The sequence below is a fragment of the Myripristis murdjan genome, chromosome 8 (assembly GCF_902150065.1).
Source record: "Myripristis murdjan chromosome 8, fMyrMur1.1, whole genome shotgun sequence".
NCBI classification, from domain to species: Eukaryota; Metazoa; Chordata; class Actinopteri; order Holocentriformes; family Holocentridae; genus Myripristis; species Myripristis murdjan.
Window position 1 is genome coordinate 17,804,183 of NC_043987.1, and position 12,977 is coordinate 17,817,159.

Sequence of the window (12,977 nt, forward strand, 5' to 3'; positions counted from 1 at the left end):
GTGAACTAGAGACAAGACTTCTCCATTCTCCACCATGAAGGCAGTTTGAATTTCTGTCTCTGTTGTGTCTATAGCTGCTGCGTGTGGAGGAGAAGCTGAGTCCCCAGGTGTTGTCTGCTTTAGAGGAGGACTCCCAGATGGCTAGACTGCTGGCCTGTCGCTCCCTGTCCACCATTCTCAAACTCACAGGACCAAGTCTGCACCCTGATGCACTCAACAAGATCTACCCAGGTAGAGGATGGACACATGCACACACACAAATACACATGATCCTGTCGCACATTGAAATGTACATGTGCATGGTGCCGGGTTATGGTTGCAGTGTTCATATAAGATTCCAAAAAATAAAGTAAAATTATGTCTTCTGATAATCATGATTAATAATTGTGATCACAGCATCAAGACAAAAATATGGTTATAATTTTAGTCATTAGTTGTAACGTATAGTACACTGACTATACAATACCTAATATACATTTTTGATGTACATGACTTTAAAGGTCTCCCTACTGTTCAAGAATTGCTGGTGTGTATTGAGTCCTGTGGGTCTGTGTGACTGTCTTTCCCCCCACAGAGCTGCTGAAGCGTCTGGACGACAGCAGTGAGGAGGTGCGCCGCATGGCTCTGCAGGCTCTGGGGCTGTGGCTGTCCAGCCTGACCAAAGACTACAACCCCAAACTGTGCGCTCGTCACCTGGAGTTGCTCTTCCAGCAGCTCCTCCTGCACCTGGACGACCCTGACAACTCAGTGCAGGAACAAGTGCTCGGTGAGATTGGGCTTGGGGGGGTTAACTAGAAAGCTCCAAGATTACAGCAGATTTGTGTGAGCTTTGATGCTGAGGTTGTTTTGAAGATTTAACATGGGGGAAGTCAACACATCCTGATTACACTGTTTTGACAGTGGGTGCAAAAATGAATAATTAGCTTGCATCCAAGAAAAAAAAATCAGGCTACCTTTACTCCCTGAGGAATGTGCCATAGCGGGGTGAGATATTAACAGTATACAGGGGAGGGAATTGAAATACTAGCCCTTCCTTCAAGCCTATCTTAAGCTTCACTGTTAATCATAACCATATCTCTGTATGAAATATAGCAATTTTTTTTCAAGGTGGTCTTTAATGCATTTATGAATGTTCTTCTAAAAACATTTTACCGACAGCCCTCGACAGCACAGCTGATAAGAACAGGGAGGATTGGAAAGATAACCACAAGGGAGACATGTAATATGAAACATATAGTTACATATATAATGCATATATATGACTAGAGATGATGATGAGAGGTAGGCATATTGATGCTGATTATCTGATAAACGCATTTCGCTGATAACACATAGCGAAGATGATGATCTGGAATATGAGGTGATGACGCAGTCAAGCGGTGATACTCTGCAGACCTGCCTGCAGTGTCCCAGCCACTCATAGACGGATGAGAGGAATTAGGGTATCTTCTATCAAACGCTAGCTTATTGCCCTGGCCCACTTCCAGCAGGTCCCCCTCTCCCTTATTTCAAAGGCTCTCCATTATGCTCCTTTTCCTCGCAATTCATCACCAGTGGCAGCTCAAGCTAAACCCCCACACCCCACCCCCAAAGTGCCAAAGGAAATCTATTGACTGCTGAGCTGGAGGTGGGATTCAGGGGAGTGAAACATAGGATCCAGATACAGGACGGTGTGTGTGCAAGTGACATTCCAGCACCCTGCCGAAAGAAATGCATCTGTACCCTCCATCCACCTGGGCCAGGCAGGGCTATCTGTGGAGCTAATGTGCCCCCTCCCGCCTTCCCCCAGCGCTCCCTATAGGAGATCTCCAAATGGTGCTCCTCTAATCAAAACCACATGGAGACGCCCTTTCCCTCCATCTCTCCACACATACACCCATTCCACTTAATCCCTCTGTCTTTTATCTGTCCCTCTCCCCTCCCTCTATCTCTTCCCCTCTTCCTCTCGAGTTCGACATGTTTTCCGAGAGGCTCGGCAATGATCTGCAGCTTCACGGGTGTGTTTTATTTATGTATTGCTGGAAAGTCTGAGTGGCTTTTCCTGAAGTGTGTAACCGGAGGGCTTAGCTCCTCTGGGCTTTTCACTCTCTCCCACTCTCATGGATGTTAGCTGTCATTACTTCTGACAGGGCGCAGGTGAGCACTGATGCTTTAGCCAGAGATGAGAGGCCTCGGATCTCTCAGCTCATATGGTTAGACGGGAGGGGGGGGCATTCTCACACTCACCAGATGCAGCAATAGCTTCCATACCGTGAATTCTAGACGGCTTTTGAAAGCCTTCCAAGGACAATAAGCATTTCTGTCATTGCCTTTGGTTGTTAAGTGTCTGTGACCTTGACTGTAAAAGCTGGAACAATACAGCTGTAAATCAGCCCTTAAGAACCGACCTTCGCTCAGAAACTATTTTTCTCATAGGCGAGTGCTGGTCACTTGTGTGCACTTTGACAAGTCTTTTAAAATACTGCCAGGTTTTCACACAAGATGGGTGTTTTTGAGAATTCCTTTTTAATTGTATAGCCACTGCAATAAAGGCTTTTCAAGGTTACCTGTTTTTACCTTTTTTTTCTCCCACTTTTTCACTTTTGGAGTGTGTTTGACTACTAAGAGCATCCAGTCTTTTCTTCCTTTTCCTAGTTCATAGAGATGGTTTGAATCCATCGGTCTTGTACAGTATAAAGATGTGGATGTGCTGCCCTGTACATAAAAATCACCCTGAAGTGCATGCGTGTTGAAGAGAGCTAGGACACAGCTGGGAGTCTCCCGGTGAAATGAGATGACCTTACATTGTGCCGAGTGATCATCTGAATTTGACAGCAGCCATAACCGCCTGCACCGCAAATCTGGACACATTCCACTCTCTCATGCATGGCTCCGTTTGAAGATTTTTTTTTTCCCTGCTGCTCCACTCTTTCTTCCTCTCTATCTCTTTCTCTTTGTTCCTTTTATTCTTGATCCCATTCTTATGGTTCTTGGATTTCAAACGCATGTCTGGGAAGTGGCTTGATGTCTGCAGCATGTCCTGACAGCATGATGGACAGTACCGCCACCCCTCCCTCTCCTCCTGCATTCTCTCTCTTCCCCCTTACTAATCCCACTGCCCTGGCAGCAGGTCTGCTACCTGCTCAATCACACACGCACACACACACACACACACACACACACTATTGGCACTGGCATAACTCACTTCTCACGAGTCATCATTGTTCTTTATTTCAAAGTATCACTCCACCTCAACAGAGTACAGTGCACACATGGGGTAAAAATCCCCTTCATCTCCTAAAAGAACAAAGGCGGGCTCCTTGAGGTATCAGATGATGAGTTTACATGAGCTAACTCATCCAGAGTGACGGCGTGTCACCACTGGAGCGCCACTTTTGCAGCGTGATTTCCTAAGCATTTACCGTTGACAGCAATTCAAGTAATTCTATATACCTCTGAGGCTTAGCGGTAGGTCCCAGCGCTGATGTGGGAACTGAAGGAGGAAACAGTCTAATAAGACAGGGAGTTATCGCCACCCAGTGGAAAGACAGGACATCTGCACGTTTGAACTGCAAAATTAATGAGTTCATCATTGCCATGTTGCAGGCATGTTGTCTGTTCTTGGACATTGTAGAAAACATCACACCAACATACAATGTCTGTATGAGAGATGGAAAGTACCTGTGTGATTAAGCGTAAGCCTAATCTAAGTATAAGTAACTAAAACTAGAATTTTGGCATGTTTGGCACAGTACATGTGAATAGATTATCATGCATTGCGTATACTTAAATGTTAGTAAGTATTTCAAATTTATGGAATTCTACTCCATGTTAAAGTGTTTGATGCAAGCAGTGTAACATTGTTAGTAAAACTAATGTTAACTTTTTTGTATAGAAATAGAAATAACTTGCCTATGCTTTGTAGCTGTGTCTCTCTCTTTTATTCCTGTTATTGCTCTATGTTATGGATTATGGTGATATGATTTATAGACAGTCTTAAACTCTTATCATTCAAGCCTCGGGTTTTTTACTGGTGATGTTTATAGTACTCATCATGGCATCTTGTACAAAAAAGTTGGGTGGTCTTATCTATCTGAGAGATGTGATAAGCATGTGTATTTCTTTAACCCTTGTTGGGAAGCTGCCATCTTATATCATTTCTATGGTAGACTGGTCCTCTGGACCATATCAAACTCTGTCTGGTGACTGGCTTTCACCCAAGCCTGTCCCTCAAGTCTATACTGAGCTCAGAAGATCTGCTTTTAGTTTCTGTGCTCCGACCACCTGTAACTCTTTACAAATCACCCTAAAAATTAATTCTATGGTAACCCTTTGTCAGTTTTAATCCCTGATCTCTGACCTTATAGAGGCCCTGATATTGAGAGATTAAATTGTTGAGATATGATGTCATACTTGATGTCATACTTGAACAATGAAATAGGTTCAAATTGGTGAGATTAAAATATGTTATGTTAAAATAATCACACATTTTTAATATGATAACAATTTTGAGTGAATTAATTTCTAGTGAAATAAAGCTATTCCACATTTTCCTGAGGACCAGTAGACCAGCTGTTCTATCAGATTATTTCTGGTTTTACTTCAGTGAAAGATGTGTCTGCTACCATCACAGCCTAATCCTGACTGGGTCTTGTCTCTGCTGTGTGGTTGTGTTGTGTGTGTGTGTGTGTGTGTGTGTGTGTATGTGTGTGTGTGCGTGCGCAGGGGTCCTGAAGACAGGCAGCTCAGTCTACCCGGCACTTTTAAAGAGGGAAGTGGAGGCGGCGAGGGACAAACAGCGCAGCCCTGCCTACTGCGACCAGTTGCTCCAGCACATCAACTCACTACCAGAGGAGACTGGAGACTGTGCAGAGTAACACCCTGTTACTCTCTGAAACAAATGCAAAGACTGGAGTTTGTGCCTTAGTTTAAAGAATTACCCTTCTCATTTTCACCTTTTACTGTAAAACCAGTGTTGATGAACAATCTAACACGAACTAATGTGATTGGGCTGTTTTCCACGCTGGTGGCCTTGTGTTAAAGGACTAGTTCAACCCCAAAATGAAAATTCAGTCATTATCCAGATGGTGGACTTGAGTTGAGTTTTGACCTACATGAAAGTCAGTAAATAAAGACTGAGTATTCTTTTTGGTGCGAACTATTCTGATAATTCATGAATTCAGCTGGATACTCTCCTCGGACCTCTGTCCTTATTGCGACTTCTTTTAGAGGCACATTTTGTTCATTTCCTTTCGTTTTCATGTTTGGCTGTTTGTTCATGAAACTTCCTCATGCATTTATTGTTAAATGAACTTTTTATTCCTTTTGCGCTGATTTATATTCATTCTGTGGTTTTAATGAAACAAAGTGCTTTTTTATTCATTCTGTGGTTTTGTTTTAAATGCTTTAAAAGAGTGGGTCCAAAGATGTGGAGATGATTCAGGGAATCAATGCGATTTTGCAGCAGCCCCGCACCCAAACTGTCAACATCTCAGGTACCAGATGGGGCAGTGTGAGCCTGAGGGGATTCACCCAGCTCTCCTCAGCAACAGCTCACATAAGCAGAATGAGCCTTCAAAATAAAAGCATATTTTTTTCTGAAAATCTATACTACTACTACTACTACTACTACTACTACTACTAATAATAATAATAATAATAATAATGATGATGATGATAATGATAATTATTAGTAGTAGTAGTAGAACATAGAACAGGTAGTGGTATTACCTTTGGGTATGTAGTCTACAGGGCAACAAAAAATGCATTAAATTAAGACTAAATATCCTAGAATACCTTCTTTGTTCACACTTCCCTGCTTTGTGTCAGGCTACCAAAAATAACTTCACATGGCATGTTCGTCAGTAAGCGTTTTATTCTGCAAATTGTAAGCGGAAGTCCTGTAGCCTACTTGTTTATTCTACTAAACACTAATAACACTAATGACGGTAAAGCGCCCCCAATCCCCGCGCTCGCTGCCCCCTCCCGGTCTCCCCTCCTTCACCAGCCGCGCTGTCATGTAGTGAAAATGCTGAGTGTCATGTTTGGAGTGGGTTTGGAGCCGCTGGCCAGACCGTGGCTCTGCTCACTGACTCATGATGATGCAGTCACCTGCGTGCTGACAGTGGGCATTAACATACTGCTCCATCGATAGCGTGTACCTTAACAACTGATCATCGGCATTACTTTTTAATACTGGTCGTGATTTTTTTTTTTTCATCCACTGCGCCTTTCGCAATGTTACAAATTGGAGATGAACTGGTGTATTTTTCGGCGGTGTTCCTGTTGGTGATGCTCGGAACGAGGAGCGCCACGGGTGCTTCCATCCTCACCGCATCCCTCTACGTCTTCATGGTGATGTTCCGCTTCCCTCCGGTGCCTGCGGACCAGGCCGGCCGGGTCCTGCGGCCGAAGGCCGCTGCAGGTGGCGTCCCGGTGGTGGCGCACCGCGCAGGGAGCCACGACGCTCCGGAGAACACACTGGCAGCGATCAGAGAGGTGAGGCAGGCAGCATCAGGCATCTCCTCTCCTGGAAATACCCAAGCATACACATTCATGCAGGGAAATGTTAGGAGAAAAGAACAATAGTCTTAGTAAAGTACATTTTAGAAGCATGGGGCATCAAAGCCATACCTCCTCCAGGCCTAAGAAATAGTGAAGCTTACTATAGGAGATTGAAAATGTCACCAGTTACTATAAGATCACCTAAAACTAAGTACTGAGGACCACAGACACACTGTTAAGTTTTAATGGTCAGTCAGTACAGGCAACTGTACATTTCCATAGACCCCTGCAGTGCTGCCTCACAGTGTGGCTCATTGCACACATGATGCAGTTAGCCGCATTAGGCTGTGGGTGCTGATGCACCTTTCATAACAAGTTTTACTCATATATTGAAGCCACCTCCATGGATGACACATGCTGCATATACTGGATGATCCAGTCCATAACTACATAACCCAAGGTTCCTATTTTGCACAACTGACAGACTGTAAATCCCGTTCTCCCAGGCTGTTCCTGTCTTTTTAAATGTCGAAGTTGCTGAGCTAGTGTCCTTGCAGGAGCACACTACAGTGTCCCACATGCCGTCCTCATACTGCATGCTGTGTCTCAGCAGTATGTCTCAGGAAAGAGGTCAAGGGTAATAACCTGATCCATACCTGATCCAGTGTTATCTCAACTATGTCTGATTTTTCCCACCAAGCTTTTCCTTTAAAAAAAGATCTGTCTGCATTCTATTAAAATCAAGCCCTTTATGTTTAATGCAATAAGTGATTTCTAAACAGCTCTTTGATGTGATGGCAATCAATAACATTTCTAATAAATTGCAATTGCTTCTTTCAACGAGCCAGTGCTAAAACCACTTTTCTTAATCACCTCCTAGGGTGTGTTAATGCTGAGGAGTGCTCCATTTTGCTGCTACTCATCTTCAGCGTTGCTTTTGACCTCAGTGTCTATCTCTGCTAGGCTTGAAAAGGATTGTGGTGCAAGATGCAAAGGCATAATGACTGTGGGAGGAAACTGAAGCACCCCTGAGGAAAACCACAGAAACACACATGCAAACTCCAGGCAGGAAGGTGCTGACAAAAAGTGCTAACCACTGAGACACCCTCCTTATACAGGCTCGACTTCTCAGGTCATTTAACACTCCTATGAATTTCCGCCTGTCAGTACGTTTCAGTTTAGGGGGAAAAAAATTCTCCCCTGTCTTTTCCTCTGTCTTTTCCCTCCCTGCTCTAGGCCAGTAGGAATGGGGCTACTGGAGTGGAATTGGACCTGAGTTTCACAGCAGATGGGGTGCCAGTGCTGATGCATGATGAGACTGTGGACCGCACCACCAATGGCTCTGGACCGATTAACAAATTGCAACTGGCCCAGCTCAGAAGACTAGACGCCTCTGCCCGCCACAGGCTCAAGTATGCTTCCTCTCCAAAAGCCATCTGAGCTAGGCTGTGCACAGATATGGGACCAAAGGTGCTTCATGACCTGCCCAGTTATGCTGCTGATCACCAAAACTGTCTTCATTAATGCACTTTAGGAATTAATCAGTTGTTTTCCATCATCTTTGCACCGATCAGAACAAGGTGTCCATGAAAGAAGAGCTGATATTGTCTGAAAACCAGCATTTTGTTTTTGCCTTAAAGTTTCAGTTGCAGGAATGCCCCTCTCTTTTGAGTGAGCTCTTGTCCTACACAGATGTGTCACCATTTCATGTTTCTGAGACAGTGTAATACTGAAGCAGCTTTATCCCCTCTGCTGCCGTTTTGTGTAACCAGTTCAGGACGACATCACAGCTCTCTTTGAGCAGCTTTCCTTGTTTCTCTGCAGTGAAATACAATGTGGCAGGGACACATCAATACACTGTCAGTCATCAGTGCAAGTCTCTTCTCTCTCTCTCTCTCTCGCTCTCTTTCAACTCCAACTGAGAGAAATTAACAGCGACCAAAAGGGCTACAGAGCTATTTGGGCTCACACAAGGCTTCATGTAGCTGCTGGATGGACTCCTGATGTTTTATCATGTTATACTGTCTTTTCCTTCTTTATACGTTCCTTGCCACATCCAAGGAAGTGATATTATGACCACTCTGTTGGATCAGTCTCCATTTTAAAAAAAAAAAGAAAGGAATAAAAAGCAAATTATTTTAACATTACAAAAATGTCACCCTTCAAGACTTCCATTAATTGATCCAGCAACAGCCTATTGCCCTGTTATCTGTACATGACAGCCATATGCTAATCTGTTTAGTGACAGAGGTTTTACGTTTGCTGGAATATCACATCATTTAACATCATTTACTTTGCTTTTCTGTTTATGTCCTGTTGTAAGAAAATGTGCCTGCTTGTACTTTGTTTCAATGCAGATTCAGAACAAGGACAAGAGAAAATACACTTGGAGAATGAAAGCATGAACGAGATATATAGCAGAAATGTTATCTCAAATACAGCAGACCAACCTTTTGTGCAGGCTAAACTGCTGTGGTTTCCTGCGACAGGGACAAGTTCAGTGGAGAGAAGGTCCCAACTCTCCATGAGGCAGTGGGGGAATGCATCAAACAGCAGCTGACCATCTTCTTTGCTGTCAAAGGTCAAACCGATAAGGTACTATGCACACCAACCCAAGGTCAATATTTCACTGAGTGCCCCTTTACATATACATATTAGATATATGGATGTCAACATGGGAACTGGGAAGTTACGGCAGCTTCAGACAGCTGTAAGAGGAGGCAATCCACAGACATTCCCAGTGCGGTGATCACAAAGTCTCTGGCAGCTGCTGGTGGCAGTTCAGCTGGCCTCCAGCCTCCTCACGTGGCTCACTCAGATTCCCCTCCTTGTGACATACACTTTCACCTCACTCGGTAGAGTTTAGTAACTTCTTACTCATAAACCTCACCAACAACCTTCTTTCTCTTGCTGAAATCTCTTGTATTTTAGGGTTATTGGAATGTTTTTGCCTCAGGCGATACCTTTCGACCTTGCTGAAAGGTAACAGCGTTGCTCTCTTTTTGCCAGGCTGCATCAGCGCTTCATGAGATGTATAAGAAGTTCCCTGCCCTGTATAACTCCAGTGTAGTTTGCTCCTTTGAGCCCAAAGTCATCTACAAGGTGAGGTCTTCCTCAGTTACTCTAAAGCATGATTAATTAATAAGAATACTAATAACAATGGTAAAAATGCCAATCAATCATCATCATCAACATTGTCATCAACAACTCTTAATATTTAGAGGTATTAATGTTTCCCGACAGATAAATTCTCATAAATACTCATTTACTCTTTCATTTTTTTAAATGATTTAATATATATATGGAATTATCTCTTTATCCCCATGTCCCTCTTGTAATCTGACAGCACCCTGTTGACCTACCGCCTCCTCTGCTCCACAGATGCGTCAGACTGACCCCAAGGTGGTCACGGCTCTGACCCACCGGCCCTGGAGCCTGAGTCGCTTTAGTGATGGCACTCCTCGCTCCCTGTCATCCTGGAGTCAGTTCTGGAGCGGGCTGCTGGACGTCCTGCTGGACTGGGCTCACCACCACCTGCTCTGGAACCTGTGTGGGGTGTCTGCCATCCTCATGCAGAAAGATTTCATCTCACTGTAGGTGCAGCTAGATACTGTATGGTTTGACTTTCATGTAATTCTCTAATATGTTTAAGTTGAGTGGGACGACGTGAGTTAAGAGCTCTGTCCCCTTTTTGAGAGCTGTAGATTTGTCCTGTTTTCAAGAAGTTATTTCAAGTGCTGGGTGCAATTGCTGGCAGGAAATTCCTTCAGCCCACAAGACCCGACAACTCCAAATTTAGAGCAAAATACAAAGCTGTCCGAAAAACTATAAACAGCTGTAGGCATCCAGGCAAAGCTACACTTTCAACCACCCTACACTCTCTTGAACCTGTTGCCAAAAAATATTTTCACCCCATCAGGGATAAAGAATAAGAAATTTAGTTTAGAAGAGGGCACAGTTTAAGTAATTTCTGGGGAATGAGGACATTTTAATTTTGAAATAGCATGGGCCCTCTGTCGCTTGTGTCCCGCTGGCTCTGTGCATGTCGGAAGATTGCAAGTAGTGGGAGAGTAGGATCTGTATGATTCAGCCTGAGAAAGATGCTAGAGAATAGGTCATGAGATCACCAAAGATGAGAGGGTTTATCCTCTGAGGAACATAAATGTGCCTTTTAAATTTTATGGCAATCCATCAAAAATATTTTGAGATATCAAATTTCACATTTTGGCCTAAAGGTTGCGCTACAGGGGAGGTCATAAAGTCATCAAAATCAAGAGGCCTCACCAAATATCATCAAAACCCACCAGTTACATTTTGTGATATCTTGTGGCCTGAGAGTAGCACTGGACAAAAGATCATGAGGTCACCGAACTGAGATGGTTCATCCTCTGGGGAACTTGAATGTGCTCACAACATTTCATGCTAATCTGCTCAACAGATTGTGAGACACTGTGAAACAAATCTGACATTTTGGGTTAAGGATTGCGCTAGAGGAAAGGTGATGGTGACTCCAAAACTGATAGGGTTAATTTCCTGGGAAGCATGAGTAGATGCAGCAAATGACTTTGCAAGCTTTCCATGACACTGAGAGAGATGTTTTATTTAGCCCCACCTGTCAGTGGAGCAAAAACCCATCTTTGCTGCCACTTGGGGCCGTCAAAGAGTGAAGTTTGAAAAGAGCTGACAGACAGACAGACATTGCAGCACCATCACATCATCTGTACTATATATATCTGTATCACCTTCAGTTTATATGAATCACTGAAAATATAGGCTCTTTTTCCTTCCTTCCTTCGTCCTCATCCCTCTCCTTGACCCCTCCCAGCTGCTTGTCCTCCTCTCTCCTCATCCTTGTGGCTCTCCCTTGTTTTCACCAGGGACTATGTGCAGTACTGGGCAGAGCGAGGGGTCGAAGTTGTGGGCTGGACCATCAACACAGTGGTGGAAAAAGAGTACTACCAAAACCTACTGAAGATCAGCTACATCACTGACAGCCTGCTGGAAGACTGTGATCCTCGTTACTAAATTATTTGAAGAGTCGAAGTGACTTGTGAATACACACACACACACCCAAACACACACAATAGTTCAAGCCATATGGAGTTAATTAAAAGTAAATGTTCCAAAATTGCAGAAAATGCTCCAAAGCTTCCGAGTTATGAATTTGAGGAGGGAAAAACATAGTTTGCAAATAGACATCTCGGCCCCTGCCAATACAAATACAACAGTCTCAAAACCAGTCATGCCAACTTAACCCTGAAATACTCAAACGGTAAAATAAAACTTTTGCTGATAACTAGTAGTGCAGTCACAATCAAAGGACTCCAGCTTTGTAGAAACGCTTGTGAATTAGTCTAAGACGTAGGAACACAGCATCAGTGATGATATTTCCCTTTAAACCAGAAGGCACATTAAACCATGACGGCTCAATAATATCCTGATCCTTAAGACCTGCAGCGATACCTCCTGCTCTCCTGGACCAAGGATTAGGATTACACTACCTAAGATCTTTTCTACCTTCTGTGCTGATCTTACAGAGGACCTTTTTAAAGACACATCAGTGAATGTATAGAAGTGTAAAAACAGCTCTCATGTCATATGAATGTGTGCTATCATGTAAAGTTATTCATCTCATTTATACATCATGCAAAGTAGACACCGCAGATCTGCAAATATCAAGAAAATAAGCAGTTTGCATACCCCATCTTGCAGGCAGACCAGTTTGAAGAACAGGATATATTATAATCAGGGATGTCACGTGCCCAACTTAATGGGTATGGGGACACTCATCAAGTCACTCATTTCGCCCACCTGTTTATTTATACATTGACGTCTGTCTGCCTTAATCTTTATCATGGTCTTCATCATAATTCATCCTAACAAAATGTAAGATTTAAGATATGTGGCAATGTGAAGGTAATACAAATTAATAAAGTGGAATTGTTTTTTGTTTATATTAGTGTTTGTTTCTCCTTGAAGGATCATGTGATCAGATGAAGTTTGTTGTTGGTTAGTGTTTTTATTTTACACTGCACCCCTTGTTAAGCTGTGATGTCCCAAACAGGGTTGCGTTGTATATGTAATTACACTGTTCACCATCGCGTGTGTTGTGTAAACACAGAGCTGTAACGTTAGGCAGGTGGAGGCATGGCTTCTCATCTCTGCCCATAGCAGAGACAGAAGCCTACAACGGGACCTCCAATTAGCCCGCTGACCCAATCTGATAAGCTCTTCTGTAGTTTTGTCGTGAATTTGTAGAGAGTGGGATTGGAGAAGTGAAACCTGTGATTAAAATAGTCGTATCATTACGTATCTCCAGTGGGTGAAATTAAAGTCACATGTCGGGACCCCTCTCACATTGTGTAAATGTCCACAGAGTGTAGATCCCTTGGCGTCCCAGTGTGACTGTGGCGGCCCTCTGCAGTGGGACACTGTCCCTTTAAAGCGCCGAGGGAGGCGTGTAGGCACGTCGAGAAGTGGTGCGTTTTGACGGT

At 43.6% G+C, this 12,977-nt stretch overlaps 2 protein-coding genes across 2 annotated transcripts in view; both read left to right on the top strand.

Moving 5' to 3' along the window:
- dnaaf5 (dynein axonemal assembly factor 5) overlaps positions 1–5,361 on the top strand; it is a 31,492-nt gene extending 26,131 nt beyond the window's left edge. The window contains exons 11-13 of the mRNA XM_030058800.1: positions 75–231; positions 575–766; positions 4,705–5,361. Coding sequence (XP_029914660.1) covers positions 75–231; positions 575–766; positions 4,705–4,856 — 501 coding nt within the window. The 3' untranslated portion in view covers positions 4,857–5,361. The remainder of the gene's footprint in view (positions 1–74; positions 232–574; positions 767–4,704) is intronic.
- Positions 5,362–6,011: 650 nt separating this feature from the next.
- On the top strand, positions 6,012–12,414 carry LOC115364001 (glycerophosphodiester phosphodiesterase 1-like). Its single transcript, XM_030058395.1, has 6 exons — positions 6,012–6,477; positions 7,720–7,895; positions 8,973–9,078; positions 9,493–9,585; positions 9,865–10,076; positions 11,361–12,414. Exons 1-6 carry the CDS (start codon positions 6,217–6,219, stop codon positions 11,506–11,508), a joined length of 996 nt encoding a protein of 331 aa, XP_029914255.1. The 5' UTR covers positions 6,012–6,216; the 3' UTR covers positions 11,509–12,414.
- The last annotated feature ends 563 nt before the right edge of the window (positions 12,415–12,977 follow it).

Coding starts and splice junctions, on each gene's coding strand:
- LOC115364001 (XM_030058395.1), top strand. CDS start 6,217: ATGTTACAAATTGGAGATGAACTGGTGTATTTTTCGGCGGTGTTCCTG. Junction 9,079..9,492: donor TCAAAGGTCAAACCGATAAG/GTACTATGCACA, acceptor TCTTTTTGCCAG/GCTGCATCAGCGCTTCATGA. Junction 9,586..9,864: donor AGCCCAAAGTCATCTACAAG/GTGAGGTCTTCC, acceptor TCTGCTCCACAG/ATGCGTCAGACTGACCCCAA.